This window comes from Notolepis coatsorum (genome assembly GCF_963971535.1).
Source record: "Notolepis coatsorum genome assembly, chromosome: 17".
In the NCBI taxonomy this organism is placed as follows: domain Eukaryota; kingdom Metazoa; phylum Chordata; class Actinopteri; order Aulopiformes; family Paralepididae; genus Notolepis; species Notolepis coatsorum.
The window spans coordinates 2,151,759-2,170,669 of NC_140181.1; the positions used below are offsets into that span (position 1 = coordinate 2,151,759).

Here is an 18,911-nt window from a genome sequence, read left to right on the forward strand (position 1 = left end):
TCTATTCTATTCTATTCTATTCTATTCTATTCTATTCTATTCTATTCTATTCTATTCTATTCTATTCTATTCTATTCAATGGGACTTCCTGGTTAAATAGAGGTTAAATAAATAAAAGATAAATAAAATGTGTGCCTGCAGGACGACATCTTGTCGATGGAGCAGGAGAGGCAGGTGGTCTACCTCCAGGTCTACAGGCCCGTTTACTTCCAGCTGGTGGACGTGCTGCTGCACAAGGCCCACTACCCCCCCCAGGAGGAGTACGAGGCCTGGGCCGCGGAGCACCAGGAGCAGTTCAGGATCTACAGGTGAGAGAGGAGACCAGGGCCCCCTGAACACAGACCAGGTCCTCTCTGAACACAGACCAGGTCCTCTCTCTGAACACAGACCAGGTCCTCTCTCTGAACACAGACCAGGTCCTCTCTGAACACAGACCAGGTCCTCTCTCTGAACACAGACCAGGTCCTCTCTCTGAACACAGACCAGGTCCTCTCTCTGAACACAGACCAGGTCCTCTCTCTGAACACAGACCAGGTCCTCTCTCTGAACACAGACCAGGTCCTCTCTCTGAACACAGACCAGGTCCTCTCTCTGAACACAGACCAGGTCCTCTCCCTGAACACAGACCAGGTCCCCCTGAACACAGACCAGGTCCTCTCTCTGAACACAGACCAGGTCCTCTCTGAACACAGACCAGGTCCTCTCTGAACACAGACCAGGTCCTCTCTCTGAACACAGACCAGGTCCTCTCTCTGAACACAGACCAGGTCCTCTCTGAACACAGACCAGGTCCTCTCTCTGAACACAGACCAGGTCCTCTCTCTGAACACAGACCAGGTCCTCTCTCTGAACACAGACCAGGTCCTCTCTCTGAACACAGACCAGGTCCTCTCTGAACACAGACCAGGTCCTCTCTGAACACAGACCAGGTCCTCTCTCTGAACACAGACCAGGTCCTCTCTGAACACAGACCAGGTCCTCTCTCTGAACACAGACCAGGTCCTCTCTGAACACAGACCAGGTCCTCTCTCTGAACACAGACCAGGTCCTCTCTCTGAACACAGACCAGGTCCTCTCTCTGAACACAGACCAGGTCCTCTCTCTGAACACAGACCAGGTCCTCTCTCTGAACACAGACCAGGTCCTCTCTCTGAACACAGACCAGGTCCTCTCTGAACACAGACCAGGTCCTCTCTCTGAACACAGACCAGGGCCCCTGAACACAGACCAGGTCCTCTCTCTGAACACAGACCAGGGCCCCTGAACACAGACCAGGTCCTCTCTCTGAACACAGACCAGGTCCTCTCTCTGAACACAGACCAGGTCCTCTCTCTGAACACAGACCAGGTCCTCTCTCTGAACACAGACCAGGTCCTCTCTGAACACAGACCAGGTCCTCTCTGAACACAGACCAGGTCCTCTCTGAACACAGACCAGGTCCTCTCTCTGAACACAGACCAGGTCCTCTCTGAACACAGACCAGGTCCTCTCTGAACACAGACCAGGTCCTCTCTCTGAACACAGACCAGGTCCTCTCTCTGAACACAGACCAGGTCCTCTCTCTGAACACAGACCAGGTCCTCTCTCTGAACACAGACCAGGTCCTCTCTCTGAACACAGACCAGGTCCTCTCTCTGAACACAGACCAGGTCCTCTCTCTGAACACAGACCAGGTCCTCTCTCTGAACACAGACCAGGTCCTCTCTGAACACAGACCAGGTCCTCTCTGAACACAGACCAGGTCCTCTCTCTGAACACAGACCAGGTCCTCTCTCTGAACACAGACCAGGTCCTCTCTCTGAACACAGACCAGGTCCTCTCTGAACACAGACCAGGTCCTCTCTCTGAACACAGACCAGGTCCTCTCTCTGAACACAGACCAGGTCCTCTCTCTGAACACAGACCAGGTCCTCTCTCTGAACACAGACCAGGTCCTCTCTCTGAACACAGACCAGGTCCTCTCTCTGAACACAGACCAGGTCCTCTCTCTGAACACAGACCAGGTCCTCTCTCTGAACACAGACCAGGTCCTCTCTCTGAACACAGACCAGGTCCTCTCTCTGAACACAGACCAGGTCCTCTCTCTGAACACAGACCAGGTCCTCTCTCTGAACACAGACCAGGTCCTCTCTCTGAACACAGACCAGGTCCTCTCTCTGAACACAGACCAGGTCCTCTCTGAACACAGACCAGGTCCTCTCTCTGAACACAGACCAGGTCCTCTCTAACACAGACCAGGTCCTCTCTCTGAACACAGACCAGGTCCCTCTCTGAACACAGACCAGGTCCTCTCTGAACACAGACCAGGTCTCTCTCTGAACACAGACCAGGTCCTCTCTGAACACAGACCAGGTCCTCTCTCTGAACACAGACCAGGTCCTCTCTCTGAACACAGACCAGGTCCTCTCTCTGAACACAGACCAGGTCTCTCTCTGAACACAGACCAGGTCCTCTCTCTGAACACAGACCAGGTCCTCTCTCTGAACACAGACCAGGTCCTCTCTCTGAACACAGACCAGGTCCTCTCTGAACACAGACCAGGTCCTCTCTCTGAACACAGACCAGGTCCTCTCTCTGAACACAGACCAGGTCCTCTCTCTGAACACAGACCAGGTCCTCTCTCTGAACACAGACCAGGTCCTCTCTCTGAACACAGACCAGGTCCTCTCTCTGAACACAGACCAGGTCCTCTCTCTGAACACAGACCAGGTCCTCTCTCTGAACACAGACCAGGTCCTCTCTGAACACAGACCAGGTCCTCTCTCTGAACACAGACCAGGTCCTCTCTCTGAACACAGACCAGGTCCTCTCTCTGAACACAGACCAGGTCCTCTCTCTGAACACAGACCAGGTCCTCTCTCTGAACACAGACCAGGTCCTCTCTCTGAACACAGACCAGGTCCTCTCTCTGAACACAGACCAGGTCCTCTCTCTGAACACAGACCAGGTCCTCTCTCTGAACACAGACCAGGTCCTCTCTCTGAACACAGACCAGGTCCTCTCTCTGAACACAGACCAGGTCCTCTCTCTGAACACAGACCAGGTCCTCTCTCTGAACACAGACCAGGTCCTCTCTCTGAACACAGACCAGGTCCTCTCTCTGAACACAGACCAGGTCCTCTCTCTGAACACAGACCAGGTCCTGACACAGCAGTCTCTGAACACAGACCAGGTCCTCTCTCTGAACACAGACCAGGTCCTCTCTCTGAACACAGACCAGGTCCTCTCTCTGAACACAGACCAGGTCCTCTCTCTGAACACAGACCAGGTCCTCTCTGAACACAGACCAGGTCCTCTCTCTGAACACAGACCAGGTCCTCTCTCTGAACACAGACCAGGTCTCTCTCTGAACACAGACCAGGTCTCTTGACACGCCTCTCTGAACACAGACCAGGTCCCTCTCTGAACACAGACCAGGTCCTCTCTGAACACAGACCAGGTCTCTCTCTGAACACAGACCAGGTCCTCTCTCTGAACACAGACCAGGTCCTCTCTCTGAACACAGACCAGGTCCTCTCTCTGAACACAGACCAGGTCCTCTCTCTGAACACAGACCAGGTCCTCTCTCTGAACACAGACCAGGTCCTCTCTCTGAACACAGACCAGGTCCTCTCTGAACACAGACCAGGTCCTCTCTGAACACAGACCAGGTCCTCTCTGAACACAGACCAGGTCCTCTCTCTGAACACAGACCAGGTCCTCTCTGAACACAGACCAGGTCCTCTCTCTGAACACAGACCAGGTCCTCTCTCTGAACACAGACCAGGTCCTCTCTCTGAACACAGACCAGGTCCTCTTCTGAACACAGACCAGGTCCTCTCTCTGAACACAGACCAGGTCTCTCTCTGAACACAGACCAGGTCCTCTCTGAACACAGACCAGGTCCTCTTGAACACAGACCAGGTCCTCTCTCTGAACACAGACCAGGTCCTCTCTCTGAACACAGACCAGGTCCTCTCTCTGAACACAGACCAGGTCCTCTCTCTGAACACAGACCAGGTCCTCTCTCTGAACACAGACCAGGTCCTCTCTCTGAACACAGACCAGGTCCTCTCTCTGAACACAGACCAGGTCCTCTCTCTGAACACAGACCAGGTCCTCTCTGAACACAGACCAGGTCCTCTCTCTGAACACAGACCAGGTCTCTCTCTGAACACAGACCAGGTCCTCTACAGACCAGGTCCTCTCTGAACACAGACCAGGTCCTCTCTCTGAACACAGACCAGGTCCTCTCTCTGAACACAGACCAGGTCCTCTCTCTGAACACAGACCAGGTCCTCTCTCTGAACACAGACCAGGTCCTCTCTGAACACAGACCAGGTCCTCTCTCTGAACACAGACCAGGTCCTCTCTCTGAACACAGACCAGGTCCTCTCTCTGAACACAGACCAGGTCCTCTCTCTGAACACAGACCAGGTCCTCTCTCTGAACACAGACCAGGTCCTCTCTCTGAACACAGACCAGGTCCTCTCTCTGAACACAGACCAGGTCCTCTCTGAACACAGACCAGGTCCTCTCTCTGAACACAGACCAGGTCCTCTCTCTGAACACAGACCAGGTCCTCTCTGAACACAGACCAGGTCCTCTCTGAACACAGACCAGGTCCTCTCTCTGAACACAGACCAGGTCCTCTCTCTGAACACAGACCAGGTCCTCTCTCTGAACACAGACCAGGTCCTCTCTCTGAACACTGACCAGGTCCTCTCTGAACACAGACCAGGTCCTCTCTCTGAACACAGACCAGGTCCTCTCTCTGAACACAGACCAGGTCCTCTCTCTGAACACAGACTAGGTCCTCTCTCTGAACACAGACCAGGTCCTCTCTCTGAACACAGACCAGGTCCTCTCTGAACACAGACCAGGTCCTCTCTCTGAACACAGACCAGGTCCTCTCTGAACACAGACCAGGTCCTCTCTCTGAACACAGACCAGGTCCTCCCTCTGAACACAGACCAGGTCCTCTCTCTGAACACAGACCAGGTCCTCTCTCTGAACACAGACCAGGTCCTCTCTCTGAACACAGACCAGGTCCTCTCTCTGAACACAGACCAGGTCCTCTCTGAACACAGACCAGGTCCTCTCTCTGAACACAGACCAGGTCCTCCCTCTGAACACAGACCAGGGCCCTCATTCATCAACGTGTTCTACGCACAGATCTGTGCTTACCCTGTGCGTACGATCATTTCTAAGCAAAGAGTGGGATTCATCAATTTCAACTTGAACTTGACTCCGTGCTTACATCTACGCACAGGTCAGAGCACACTTACCTGGTGCCCAGTGGTAGAATACATTATTACAACAAGGAAATGAGCTTCTGTGCATAATAACACTGGCATGTTCTGTACAAACCGTAGTTCATTATAGTTCATTGTAAAATAGCAACAGTAGTGTAATTATGGTCAAAACCCTATAAATAGCATTTGGAATAATAGATCTTTCTCTCAGAATGAATGCAGCATATGGTTTATATAGCGTTATCGGAATATAGGGGGTGTAGGCTACTGACTGACTGCGCTCCGCGTAGCTTGATTGATTGATTGATTGATTGAAAAGTTTATTAACAGATTGCAGAATGGGTACAGTACAGTACAGCTCAGTACATACAATTGTTAATTGGGGATGCAGACCAACTTTCGTCTTGTTTACATCAGGGTCCCCCATTTTCAATTCATCATAAATCATAAAGCTCAACTCGTTATTATTTTGCGCACAGACCGCCGAAACACGGGAACGTTTTGATTATATTTAAAAGGCTTTACGTTAAACGAAACAAGTGGAATTTCAAAGCTGTAAGCAGAATAAGTCATATGAATATAGTGTTCTTCCCCCTTTTTACTGTATAAGAAATAATAGAAAACGCATTGCAATGACACCATGCAGATAGTGGACAGACTATGTATATGATGGGATTCAAGTTCGCGTTTTTGTTGCTCATAGGCATGCTGTCAGAGTATGATATCTTAATCAAACATTCTAGAACATTTGTCGTCACAGATCATGTCCTAATAGAACATAGGCTATGGCATGGATCGTGATATTGTGTGGACTGTTATTATTACTGTACACCGGTACCACCCATTGTGACAACAGCCTTGTGAGTCCCGCACACAAACATGATGGAATTCAAGTTCATGTATTGAAAGGCAGGCTACATCATACATGCAGTGAGATTCATTGTTCTTGTATATGCTCTCGTATTATATTGTTTATATAGGCTACCCAATACTGACATCAAAATAGATTGTAGTATGCCTCTAGAAATCATATGCAGCAGGTAGAAAATTGACGGAAGATCCATCGCGATTTGGAATAGAATTGAGGAGAACTTTAATCCCTGCCCCTGGGTATTAATCAAACAACACGGGAAAAGGCAGTCATATTCCAGCGCGGTCTTTATTAGCCGACAACAAAATAGATGCCTCTAAAAATCATATAGCCAATCGAACACAACTAATAAAGGCATTCATATTACAGCACGGTTATAATGACACACAACCAATGCCAAACAGTGGTCAACGAACGGTCTTTATTAGTATTTTGAGCTGTCCAGGCAGAATTGCAGCAATGGTCTTAGGGAGCCGTTGATATCTGACATCACCGTTTACAAATCCGCCTTTTATTTATCCCATAATACGCGATAGTGTCTTCTTGGTTCGACAGCAGTGAATTCTCCGTGGAGTTTCTCAGAGTCCTGCTCGGGTCAGTCCATTATTTCACATCCCATGGGGGGTGTTTCCTCATTTTCATGACCATATATGGATAATCATGCACGAGCATTGACGGTAGAACAAAGTGGTATTCATCAACACGGAGGAGCATAGAGCCTGCTTACGCACCGTGTGATGAATCCCGACTTCCCTGTGCGTACACTGGTTCTACATTCCGTGCTTACGTGTGGAAATAGAAATGTTCTACGCACACATTGATGAATGAGGGCCCAGGTCCTCTCTCTGAACACAGACCAGGTCCTCTCTCTGAACACAGACCAGGTCCTCTCTCTGAACACAGACCAGGTCCTCTCTCTGAACACAGACCAGGTCCTCTCTCTGAACACAGACCAGGTCCTCTCTCTGAACACAGACCAGGTCCTCTCTCTGAACACAGACCAGGTCCTCTCTCTGAACACAGACCAGGTCCTCTCTCTGAACACAGACCAGGTCCTCTCTGAACACAGACCAGGTCCTCTCTCTGAACACAGACCAGGTCCTCTCTCTGAACACAGACCAGGTCCTCTCTCTGAACACAGACCAGGTCCTCTCTCTGAACACAGACCAGGTCCTCTCTCTGAACACAGACCAGGTCCTCTCTCTGAACACAGACCAGGTCCTCTCTCTGAACACAGACCAGGTCCTCTCTCTGAACACAGACCAGGTCCTCTCTCTGAACACAGACCAGGTCCTCTCTGAACACAGACCAGGTCCTCTCTCTGAACACAGACCAGGTCCTCTCTCTGAACACAGACCAGGTCCTCTCTGAACACAGACCAGGTCCTCTCTCAGAACACAGACCAGGTCCTCTCTGAACACAGACCAGGTCCTCTCTCTGAACACAGACCAGGTCCTCTCTCTGAACACAGACCAGGTCCTCTCTCTGAACACAGACCAGGTCCTCTCTGAACACAGACCAGGTCCTCTCTCTGAACACAGACCAGGTCCTCTCTCTGAACACAGACCAGGTCCTCTCTCTGAACACAGACCAGGTCCTCTCTCTGAACACAGACCAGGTCCTCTCTCTGAACACAGACCAGGTCCTCTCTCTGAACACAGACCAGGTCCTCTCTGAACACAGACCAGGTCCTCTCTCTGAACACAGACCAGGTCCTCTCTCTGAACACAGACCAGGTCCTCTCTCTGAACACAGACCAGGTCCTCTCTCTGAACACAGACCAGGTCCTCTCTGAACACAGACCAGGTCCTCTCTCTGAACACAGACCAGGTCCTCTCTCTGAACACAGACCAGGTCCTCTCTCTGAACACAGACCAGGTCCTCTCTCTGAACACAGACCAGGTCCTCTCTCTGAACACAGACCAGGTCCTCTCTCTGAACACAGACCAGGTCCTCTCTCTGAACACAGACCAGGTCCTCTCTGAACACAGACCAGGTCCTCTCTCTGAACACAGACCAGGTCCTCTCTCTGAACACAGACCAGGTCCTCTCTGAACACAGACCAGGTCCTCTCTGAACACAGACCAGGTCCTCTCTCTGAACACAGACCAGGTCCTCTCTCTGAACACAGACCAGGTCCTCTCTCTGAACACAGACCAGGTCCTCTCTCTGAACACTGACCAGGTCCTCTCTGAACACAGACCAGGTCCTCTCTCTGAACACAGACCAGGTCCTCTCTCTGAACACAGACCAGGTCCTCTCTCTGAACACAGACTAGGTCCTCTCTCTGAACACAGACCAGGTCCTCTCTCTGAACACAGACCAGGTCCTCTCTGAACACAGACCAGGTCCTCTCTCTGAACACAGACCAGGTCCTCTCTGAACACAGACCAGGTCCTCTCTCTGAACACAGACCAGGTCCTCCCTCTGAACACAGACCAGGTCCTCTCTCTGAACACAGACCAGGTCCTCTCTCTGAACACAGACCAGGTCCTCTCTCTGAACACAGACCAGGTCCTCTCTCTGAACACAGACCAGGTCCTCTCTGAACACAGACCAGGTCCTCTCTCTGAACACAGACCAGGTCCTCCCTCTGAACACAGACCAGGGCCCTCATTCATCAACGTGTTCTACGCACAGATCTGTGCTTACCCTGTGCGTACGATCATTTCTAAGCAAAGAGTGGGATTCATCAATTTCAACTTGAACTTGACTCCGTGCTTACATCTACGCACAGGTCAGAGCACACTTACCTGGTGCCCAGTGGTAGAATACATTATTACAACAAGGAAATGAGCTTCTGTGCATAATAACACTGGCATGTTCTGTACAAACCGTAGTTCATTATAGTTCATTGTAAAATAGCAACAGTAGTGTAATTATGGTCAAAACCCTATAAATAGCATTTGGAATAATAGATCTTTCTCTCAGAATGAATGCAGCATATGGTTTATATAGCGTTATCGGAATATAGGGGGTGTAGGCTACTGACTGACTGCGCTCCGCGTAGCTTGATTGATTGATTGATTGATTGAAAAGTTTATTAACAGATTGCAGAATGGGTACAGTACAGTACAGCTCAGTACATACAATTGTTAATTGGGGATGCAGACCAACTTTCGTCTTGTTTACATCAGGGTCCCCCATTTTCAATTCATCATAAATCATAAAGCTCAACTCGTTATTATTTTGCGCACAGACCGCCGAAACACGGGAACGTTTTGATTATATTTAAAAGGCTTTACGTTAAACGAAACAAGTGGAATTTCAAAGCTGTAAGCAGAATAAGTCATATGAATATAGTGTTCTTCCCCCTTTTTACTGTATAAGAAATAATAGAAAACGCATTGCAATGACACCATGCAGATAGTGGACAGACTATGTATATGATGGGATTCAAGTTCGCGTTTTTGTTGCTCATAGGCATGCTGTCAGAGTATGATATCTTAATCAAACATTCTAGAACATTTGTTGTCACAGATCATGTCCTAATAGAACATAGGCTATGGCATGGATCGTGATATTGTGTGGACTGTTATTATTACTGTACACCGGTACCACCCATTGTGACAACAGCCTTGTGAGTCCCGCACACAAACATGATGGAATTCAAGTTCATGTATTGAAAGGCAGGCTACATCATACATGCAGTGAGATTCATTGTTCTTGTATATGCTCTCGTATTATATTGTTTATATAGGCTACCCAATACTGACATCAAAATAGATTGTAGTATGCCTCTAGAAATCATATGCAGCAGGTAGAAAATTGACGGAAGATCCATCGCGATTTGGAATAGAATTGAGGAGAACTTTAATCCCTGCCCCTGGGTATTAATCAAACAACACGGGAAAAGGCAGTCATATTCCAGCGCGGTCTTTATTAGCCGACAACAAAATAGATGCCTCTAAAAATCATATAGCCAATCGAACACAACTAATAAAGGCATTCATATTACAGCACGGTTATAATGACACACAACCAATGCCAAACAGTGGTCAACGAACGGTCTTTATTAGTATTTTGAGCTGTCCAGGCAGAATTGCAGCAATGGTCTTAGGGAGCCGTTGATATCTGACATCACCGTTTACAAATCCGCCTTTTATTTATCCCATAATACGCGATAGTGTCTTCTTGGTTCGACAGCAGTGAATTCTCCGTGGAGTTTCTCAGAGTCCTGCTCGGGTCAGTCCATTATTTCACATCCCATGGGGGGTGTTTCCTCATTTTCATGACCATATATGGATAATCATGCACGAGCATTGACGGTAGAACAAAGTGGTATTCATCAACACGGAGGAGCATAGAGCCTGCTTACGCACCGTGTGATGAATCCCGACTTCCCTGTGCGTACACTGGTTCTACATTCCGTGCTTACGTGTGGAAATAGAAATGTTCTACGCACACATTGATGAATGAGGGCCCAGGTCCTCTCTCTGAACACAGACCAGGTCCTCTCTCTGAACACAGACCAGGTCCTCTCTCTGAACACAGACCAGGTCCTCTCTCTGAACACAGACCAGGTCCTCTCTCTGAACACAGACCAGGTCCTCTCTCTGAACACAGACCAGGTCCTCTCTCTGAACACAGACCAGGTCCTCTCTCTGAACACAGACCAGGTCCTCTCTCTGAACACAGACCAGGTCCTCTCTCTGAACACAGACCAGGTCCTCTCTGAACACAGACCAGGTCCTCTCTCTGAACACAGACCAGGTCCTCTCTCTGAACACAGACCAGGTCCTCTCTCTGAACACAGACCAGGTCCTCTCTCTGAACACAGACCAGGTCCTCTCTCTGAACACAGACCAGGTCCTCTCTCTGAACACAGACCAGGTCCTCTCTCTGAACACAGACCAGGTCCTCTCTGAACACAGACCAGGTCCTCTCTCTGAACACAGACCAGGTCCTCTCTCTGAACACAGACCAGGTCCTCTCTCTGAACACAGACCAGGTCCTCTCTGAACACAGACCAGGTCCTCTCTCTGAACACAGACCAGGTCCTCTCTCTGAACACAGACCAGGTCCTCTCTGAACACAGACCAGGTCCTCTCTCTGAACACAGACCAGGTCCTCTCTGAACACAGACCAGGTCCTCTCTCTGAACACAGACCAGGTCCTCTCTCTGAACACAGACCAGGTCCTCTCTCTGAACACAGACCAGGTCCTCTCTCTGAACACAGACCAGGTCCTCTCTCTGAACACAGACCAGGTCCTCTCTCTGAACACAGACCAGGTCCTCTCTCTGAACACAGACCAGGTCCTCTCTCTGAACACAGACCAGGTCCTCTCTCTGAACACAGACCAGGTCCTCTCTCTGAACACAGACCAGGTCCTCTCTCTGAACACAGACCAGGTCCTCTCTCTGAACACAGACCAGGTCCTCTCTCTGAACACAGACCAGGTCCTCTCTCTGAACACAGACCAGGTCCTCTCTGAACACAGACCAGGTCCTCTCTCTGAACACAGACCAGGTCCTCCCTCTGAACACAGACCAGGTCCTCTCTCTGAACACAGACCAGGTCCTCTCTCTGAACACAGACCAGGTCCTCTCTCTGAACACAGACCAGGTCCTCTCTCTGAACACAGACCAGGTCCTCTCTCTGAACACAGACCAGGTCCTCTCTCTGAACACAGACCAGGTCCTCTCTGAACACAGACCAGGTCCTCTCTCTGAACACAGACCAGGTCCTCTCTCTGAACACAGACCAGGTCCTCTCTCTGAACACAGACCAGGTCCTCTCTCTGAACACAGACCAGGTCCTCTCTCTGAACACAGACCAGGTCCTCTCTCTGAACACAGACCAGGTCCCCCTGAACACAGACCAGGTCCTCTCTCTGAACACAGACCAGGTCCTCTCTCTGAACACAGACCAGGTCCTCTCTCTGAACACAGACCAGGTCCTCTCTCTGAACACAGACCAGGTCCTCTCTCTGAACACAGACCAGGTCCTCTCTGAACACAGACCAGGTCCTCTCTCTGAACACAGACCAGGTCCTCTCTCTGAACACAGACCAGGTCCTCTCTCTGAACACAGACCAGGTCCTCTCTCTGAACACAGACCAGGTCCTCTCTCTGAACACAGACCAGGTCCCCCTGAACACAGACCAGGTCCTCTCTCTGAACACAGACCAGGTCCTCTCTCTGAACACAGACCAGGTCCCCCTGAACACAGACCAGGTCCTCTCTGAACACAGACCAGGTCCTCTCTCTGAACACAGACCAGGTCCCCCTGAACACAGACCAGGTCCTCTCTGAACACAGACCAGGTCCTCTCTGAACACAGACCAGGTCCTCTCTCTGAACACAGACCAGGTCCTCTCTCTGAACACAGACCAGGTCCTCTCTCTGAACACAGACCAGGTCCTCCCTCTGAACACAGACCAGGTCCCCCTGAACACAGACCAAGGCCCTCATTTATCAACAATTCTTAGAAAGTGTTCTATTTATGTTCCAAGGCACAGAATTTAGAATGTGTGTACGCACAGAAAAATCGGGATTCATCACACGTGCGTACACAGGTCGTACGCACACTCTGTGTTGATAAATACCATTAAGTTCTACGCTCCACGCTCGTGCACGATTTTAAGTATTTGCATATAGCACCGCCCGTAATTAACCATATACGGTAATGGAACACCCCCATGAAATGTGGAAAAATTTACTAAGCCGAGCGAAGTGTGTTATGGGAGAAATACGTGACAGGCTGACAGACATGTACACGTACGGTGATGTCGGATATGATATCTATTAACTTAAAGACCATATTAACTAATAAAGGCCGTGCTGGAATATGACTGCCTTTTTCTGTTTCGTTCGATTAATACCCAGGGATTAAAGTTCTCCTCAATTTTATTCCAAATCGCGACGGATTGTCCGTCAATTTTCTACCTGCTGCATATGATTTGTAGAGGCATACAATCTATTTTGATGTCGGTATTGGGTAGCCTATATAAACAATAATACGAGAGCATAATACAAACAATGAATCTCACTGCCATGTATGATGTAGCCTATACGCCATGTGTAGCCTGCCTATATGTGATCAATACAAACTTGAACTTGAATTCCATCGTGTCTGTGTGCGGGTCTGCGGGAGCTCAAGGCTGTTGTCACAATGTAAATAACATGCACTGAAAAGTTACAGTATGTATTTGGTTGATTATTTGTATGTGTTACAATTGGGGTGCTAATGAAGGTGAGAACACAGTTTGCAGACAAGGGAGAAGGAACGGAGGCAGAGACGAGGAGCGATGCTTGAAGAAGGGGTGTTTACTAATGATCCAATATACAATACAAATAAAAGACACTACTACAATACAAATAAAAGACACTACTACTAACAAAACGAACGAAGGAAAACAAGAAAACGACAGGAGTATACAGGCAAGGACTCACTAGACATCAACGGGGAAGGCAGGCACAACACGGGGACAACACAGGATACTGGAGGAAATGACGCCACAAGGAAATGAGGACACCTAAATACCAACGTTAATTAACAATGATCAACACCTGGCCAAAACACAGAATCACAAACACAACCTAGACACAAAAGCAAAGACACCGTAAACACAACTAGACACAAAGGCAATGACACACAACAACCCAACAGGGGGGTGACATCAAACACAGACAGGGATGGCCCAGGATAACAGAATATTAGAAATCCAATCAATAATGTGCAACCAACATAAAATGGCAGACCGCACCATCGGGCTTAGGTCACCAGAGGGAGGTAGGGAGCCAATGTCAGGAGGAGAGCACTGTCCAATGTTATTCTCATGCATGGAATGTAACAGTATGACAGTCAGTAAACCCTTGCAAAAAGTATCCGTTTTATTTAATGAATTAAAAACATGCAGCATGCCTTTCCTCCCGGCAGCAACGACATGTATCAGGCAAATGCGCATCGCAACATTGACTGAGTGGAATCCCTTTCTATTCACATAACTGCATTTGTAATGGAGCTTTGACAGCTACAGTAACAGTCTATTGCTCGATCCATCTCCAATATCACGATGGACCGTGCCGGTGGCAAGACCCGAGAGTGGAGAGGACTTGAATGAATTCCATCATCATATTTATATGTTGTGTCTGTCCACTATGTTTGTTACTTTGTTATTTCCCCCCCCTATCTATGTAAAGCAACCTTGGGTCTCTTGAAAGGCGCTATATAAAATGAAGCTATTATTATTATTATTATTATTATTATTGTTATTATTATTATTATCACGTCTGTGCGGGAGCTCACAAAAAAATTAAATACTGTCTTTTAGTCTCAGTGAAGTTTCAACAGAGGTAATCTATTCTAACCAACAAATTGAAGTAGAAAGCATTTCGTTGTGGCCAATCTTATTTGGAAACATTACACAAAATAATAGTATTTAGCTTTTTATTTGAAACAATATTTAATCGCGTTTGGAGGTGGGTGTTCTGCGTCTGCCCCCCCCCCCCCCCCCCCGTGCCAAACAAGCAGGCCAACCTCTTGTTCGCGCGTGAGCCCGTTATAATTACACTACTGTCGCTATTTTACAATGAACTATAATGAATTACGGGTCATACAGGAGTTGAACACGCCAGTGTTGAAACTAATGCACAGAAGCTTATTTCCGCGTTGCAGACTGTAGTCTCCATATTCTACCACCGGGCGAATTCTGCTAATAAAATGTTCATTCAATCAATCAATCTGCACGGTGATTGATTGAATGAAAATTTTATTAACAGATTGCAGAATGGGTACAATACAGTACGGCTCAATACACACAATTGTTAAGGGGATGCAGACCAGAGAAAGACTTTCGTCTTGTTTACATCAGGGTCCCCCATTTTCATTTCATAATGAATTGTAAGTAAGGGTGCAACTTGCTCCGTGCAATCCATTCTTTGTGGATTTAGCCCACAGTCTGTATCAGTCCACTGGGTGCCATCATTGGCCAGGAGCCGACTCCCTAATCGCCACTATTGCTATATATATATTTTTTTTTTCATCTTTTGTCATGTCTGTTAATTAATGTACTTTTATAGTTTATATTATGTCTTTATTATGCTTATTGTCATTATTGTTGTTAGTGCTAGTGTTGTTAGTGTCTTTGTTATTAAGTCTACTGTATTGTGATGTCTTGTTCTATGTATGTTCTGAAAAAGGAAAATAAAAACATACAAAAAAATAGAAAATGTACTTGAAAGTAACGCAATAGTTACTGTCTGGTCGCCTCAGACCTACTCCTATCCAAGCTCCAGGAAGGTAATCAAAGAGAAGTTGCCTATTCTCAGTCCTTGCCCCACAATGGTGGAATGAACTACCCACCCCAGTTAGGACAGCCGAAACACAACCAATCTTTCACCGTCGACTAAAGACGCACTTCAATCAATATTTGAAATGAATTTTCTTTTATATATACTAACCTTCTTACTGTCCTCATGCACTCTTACTACTACTATATTAACATACACTCAACACTGTAGCACTCAAGTCTCAACACTTTGATGAACATTGTTACTCAGCTGATAGAGTTGTGCCCTTCCGCTGACTTGTCGTACAGAACTTGAAAGTTGCTTTGGATAAAAGCGTCACCTAAATGACTAAATGTAAAATGTAACAAGGACAGTTACTCTTGATATTAACTGCATCATTGTCGCACTAAGTGTTCCATCCTAAAATGTCAGATCTGGTAGATCTGTAAAATTAAGCAATAATATCAATTTGATTTGATTTTATTTGATTTTTATTTGTCTCGAACATAGAAATATAAAACAAGTTTAAAAAACAAAAAGGTAAATAGTCAAAGACTATTTCCATACAATAAGTGTTCGAGAAGGAACAGGGGGAAGTAAAACAACTTATCAAGCCCTGCCCCTTCCTTACAATATTTGACATTATAATTTAATAAAAATAAAAATAATATAACAAATAATAAAAAATAAAATAAAAGTACAGTTTTTTATATATCCAAATATCCAAATGAGAAAAAAATAATAGGGTCACATTACTGCTCAAGCTCCTCTCTCTTATATGTGTCCATAAGTGCTTGTTTATAGCTACCTTTAAATGTATTGATATTTTTGCTTAATTTTATATTCGCATCCAGATCATTCCAGAGTGATACCCCACAAACTGCAATGCACATACTTTTAAGAGTTGTACGTACCGTAGGTTGCTTTAAAGCTAATGTCCCTCTAAAATTATAACACTCTCTCTAGCCGTGAACATTTTTTGAATGTTGCTTGGTAATTTGTTTTTTATTGCCAGAAACATAATTTGTGCAGATTTGAATTTGATTAAGTCCATGAATTTTAATGTTTGACTGCTTACAAACAGACTATTTGTGTGATCTAAATATCTACCGTGATGTACTATCCGTATGGCTCTTTTTTGCAGTGTGCATATCTTTTGTAAGTTGCTTTTATAAGTATTTCCCCAGATTTCAACACAATATGATAGATATGGTACAATGAGTGTGCAATATAATGTATATAGAGTTTTCTGATTCAGGATATTGCCCAGTATACCAATACTTCTCGCTAACTTTGAACACAAATATTTTATATGGGGTTTCCAGCAGAGTTTGTGGTCTATTAAGACCCCTAGAAACTTGTTTGTATATACTCTCAAAATTTTTACATGATACATTTTCAGTTGAGGATCAGTGATTATTTTACAATTTCCAAATATCATGAAGTAGTTTTTTTTCAAATTGAGTGATAACTTATTTGTGTTGAACCAACCTTTTAATTTGTCCATTTCTATGTTTGCCACTTCTAAAAGCTGCTGAAGGTCATCACCCGAACATTAAATGTTTGTGTCATCCGCAAAGACAACAAGTTTCAGTATGTCAGATACTTTACATATATCATTTATGTATAAAATGAACAATTTGGGTCCCAATACTGACCCCTGTGGAACACCACAGGTAATGTTTAAGCATTGTGACTTGTGCTGACCCATCACAACAAATTGCTGCCTGTTACTAATATAGCTTTTCAGCCAGTCTAGAGCAACCCCTCTGACACCAAACCTGTCCATCTTTTTTAGTAAAATCTCATGATCTATTGTATCAAAAGCTTTTTTTAGGTCAATGAATATTCCTAATACATATTTCTTTCTCTCTATACCGTCCGTTTTTTCAATCAATTTAAAGGTAGCTATAAACAAGCACTATAAACAAGCACTTATGGACACATATAAGAGAGAGGAGCTTGAGCAGTAATGTGACTGCCTAATACATATTTTGTCTCATTTGGATAATTGGATATATAGAAAATAAACTGTACTTTTATTTTATTTTTCATTATTTGTTATATTATTTTTATTTGTATTAAATTATAATGTAGAATATTGTAAGGAAGGGGCAGGGCTTGATACGTTTTTTTTTTTACTTCCCCCTGTTCCTTCTCGAACACTTATTGTATGGAAATAGTCTTTGACTATTTACTAGTGCTGTCAATAGATTAAAAAAAAGTTACTAATTTATCTCACAATTTTCTGTAATTAATCTAGATTAATCTAGATTAAAAATAGCATGTTTCTACTTAAGACCGAAGCTTGTAACAGATATTTACTTGAGTAAAATCATGGAATTAATGTAAAATCAACACAAAGAGAGTATATTTAGATTCAAAGACTATTTGAATAGCTTTCTTTGAATACAGTTTCTCGCCTGTGAAACACAAATGTTCAACAAAACCATCAACATTGACTCAGCTTTAAAGACCTCTTTCTTATATCCGCGGCGCTAAGATTTTTCACTCCATAGATTAATCTAGATAAATTTATTTTACATTTAAATTTATCTCCAAAGTTAAAGCATTAATTTTGACAGCCCTGCTATTTACCTTTTTGTTTTTTAAACTTGTTTTATGTTTCTATGTTCGAGACAAATCAAAATCAAAATCAAATCAAATCAAGTCTGTGCTCTGCGTGTGTTCTGCCTGCAGGGTGGACATCTCGGACACTCTGATGTACGTGTATGAGATGCTGGGGGCGGAGCTACTCAGCAACCTCTACGATAGGCTGGGCGGACTGCTGATGGACCCAGAGCGCTCAGCCGTGTGGCAGGTACTGTACAGTGACTCTCCGACCGGAACACTTCCTGTGTCCGAACAAAATACAGTATATATATATATATATTTTTTAAATCTTTTTCCCCCCCCTTTTGCCGTTTTTCTCCCATCCCAATGTTTTTTTTTAATTTTAATTTTTGTATTATCTTTTCCCCCTCCTTTTTCCGTTTTTCTCCCATCCCAATGTTAGTCGTTATGCCAATTCCCAATCCCCTTCCTGGTCGTTGCGCACTCTACCCCCTACCGTCGGTCTGGGAGGGCGGAGACTATCGCATGCTTCCTCCGACACATGTGTAGCCAGCCCACCGCTTCTTTTCACCTGGCAGCGCGGACTCTCACTGGGGGAGTGTAACGTGTGGAAGGTCACACTACCTCCCTCCAGATCCTACCCTTGCTGTGCAGGCGCCCTGACCGAACTGTAGGAGTCGCTGTTTTACAAGGACCAGGACCCACCCTCGCCGGGTTTCCGTTTCTTTCCTTTAAAAAGAAATTATAAATTTTTCCTCCCCTGGGTTGTTTATGAGGCGTACTCGGTTTATACTGCTTATTTTGTTTATGGTGAATATTTTTAATCCAAATTGAGTGGCAAATGTTATTGAATATGTGAAATCAAGTATATACTGTATGATCAATGCAACGTTGTTAACAGAAATGGCTATGGGGCGACAATTATCTGTACATGAGGCATGGTTTCCGTCTGTGGCCTTGCTCTGCTGGCAGTGTTTTATTCACATTGACTCCTCCA

General features: G+C 45.9%; 1 protein-coding gene across 1 annotated transcript in view; it reads left to right on the plus strand.

Annotated features, from left to right (window-relative positions):
* LOC311243433 (importin-13-like) overlaps positions 1 to 18,911 on the plus strand; it is a gene marked incomplete at both ends in the record, with an annotated part of 159,906 nt that overhangs the window by 52,964 nt on the left and 88,031 nt on the right. Inside the window, 2 exon segments of the mRNA XM_084332664.1 lie at positions 142 to 308; positions 18,041 to 18,161. Coding sequence (XP_084188790.1) covers positions 142 to 308; positions 18,041 to 18,161 — 288 coding nt within the window.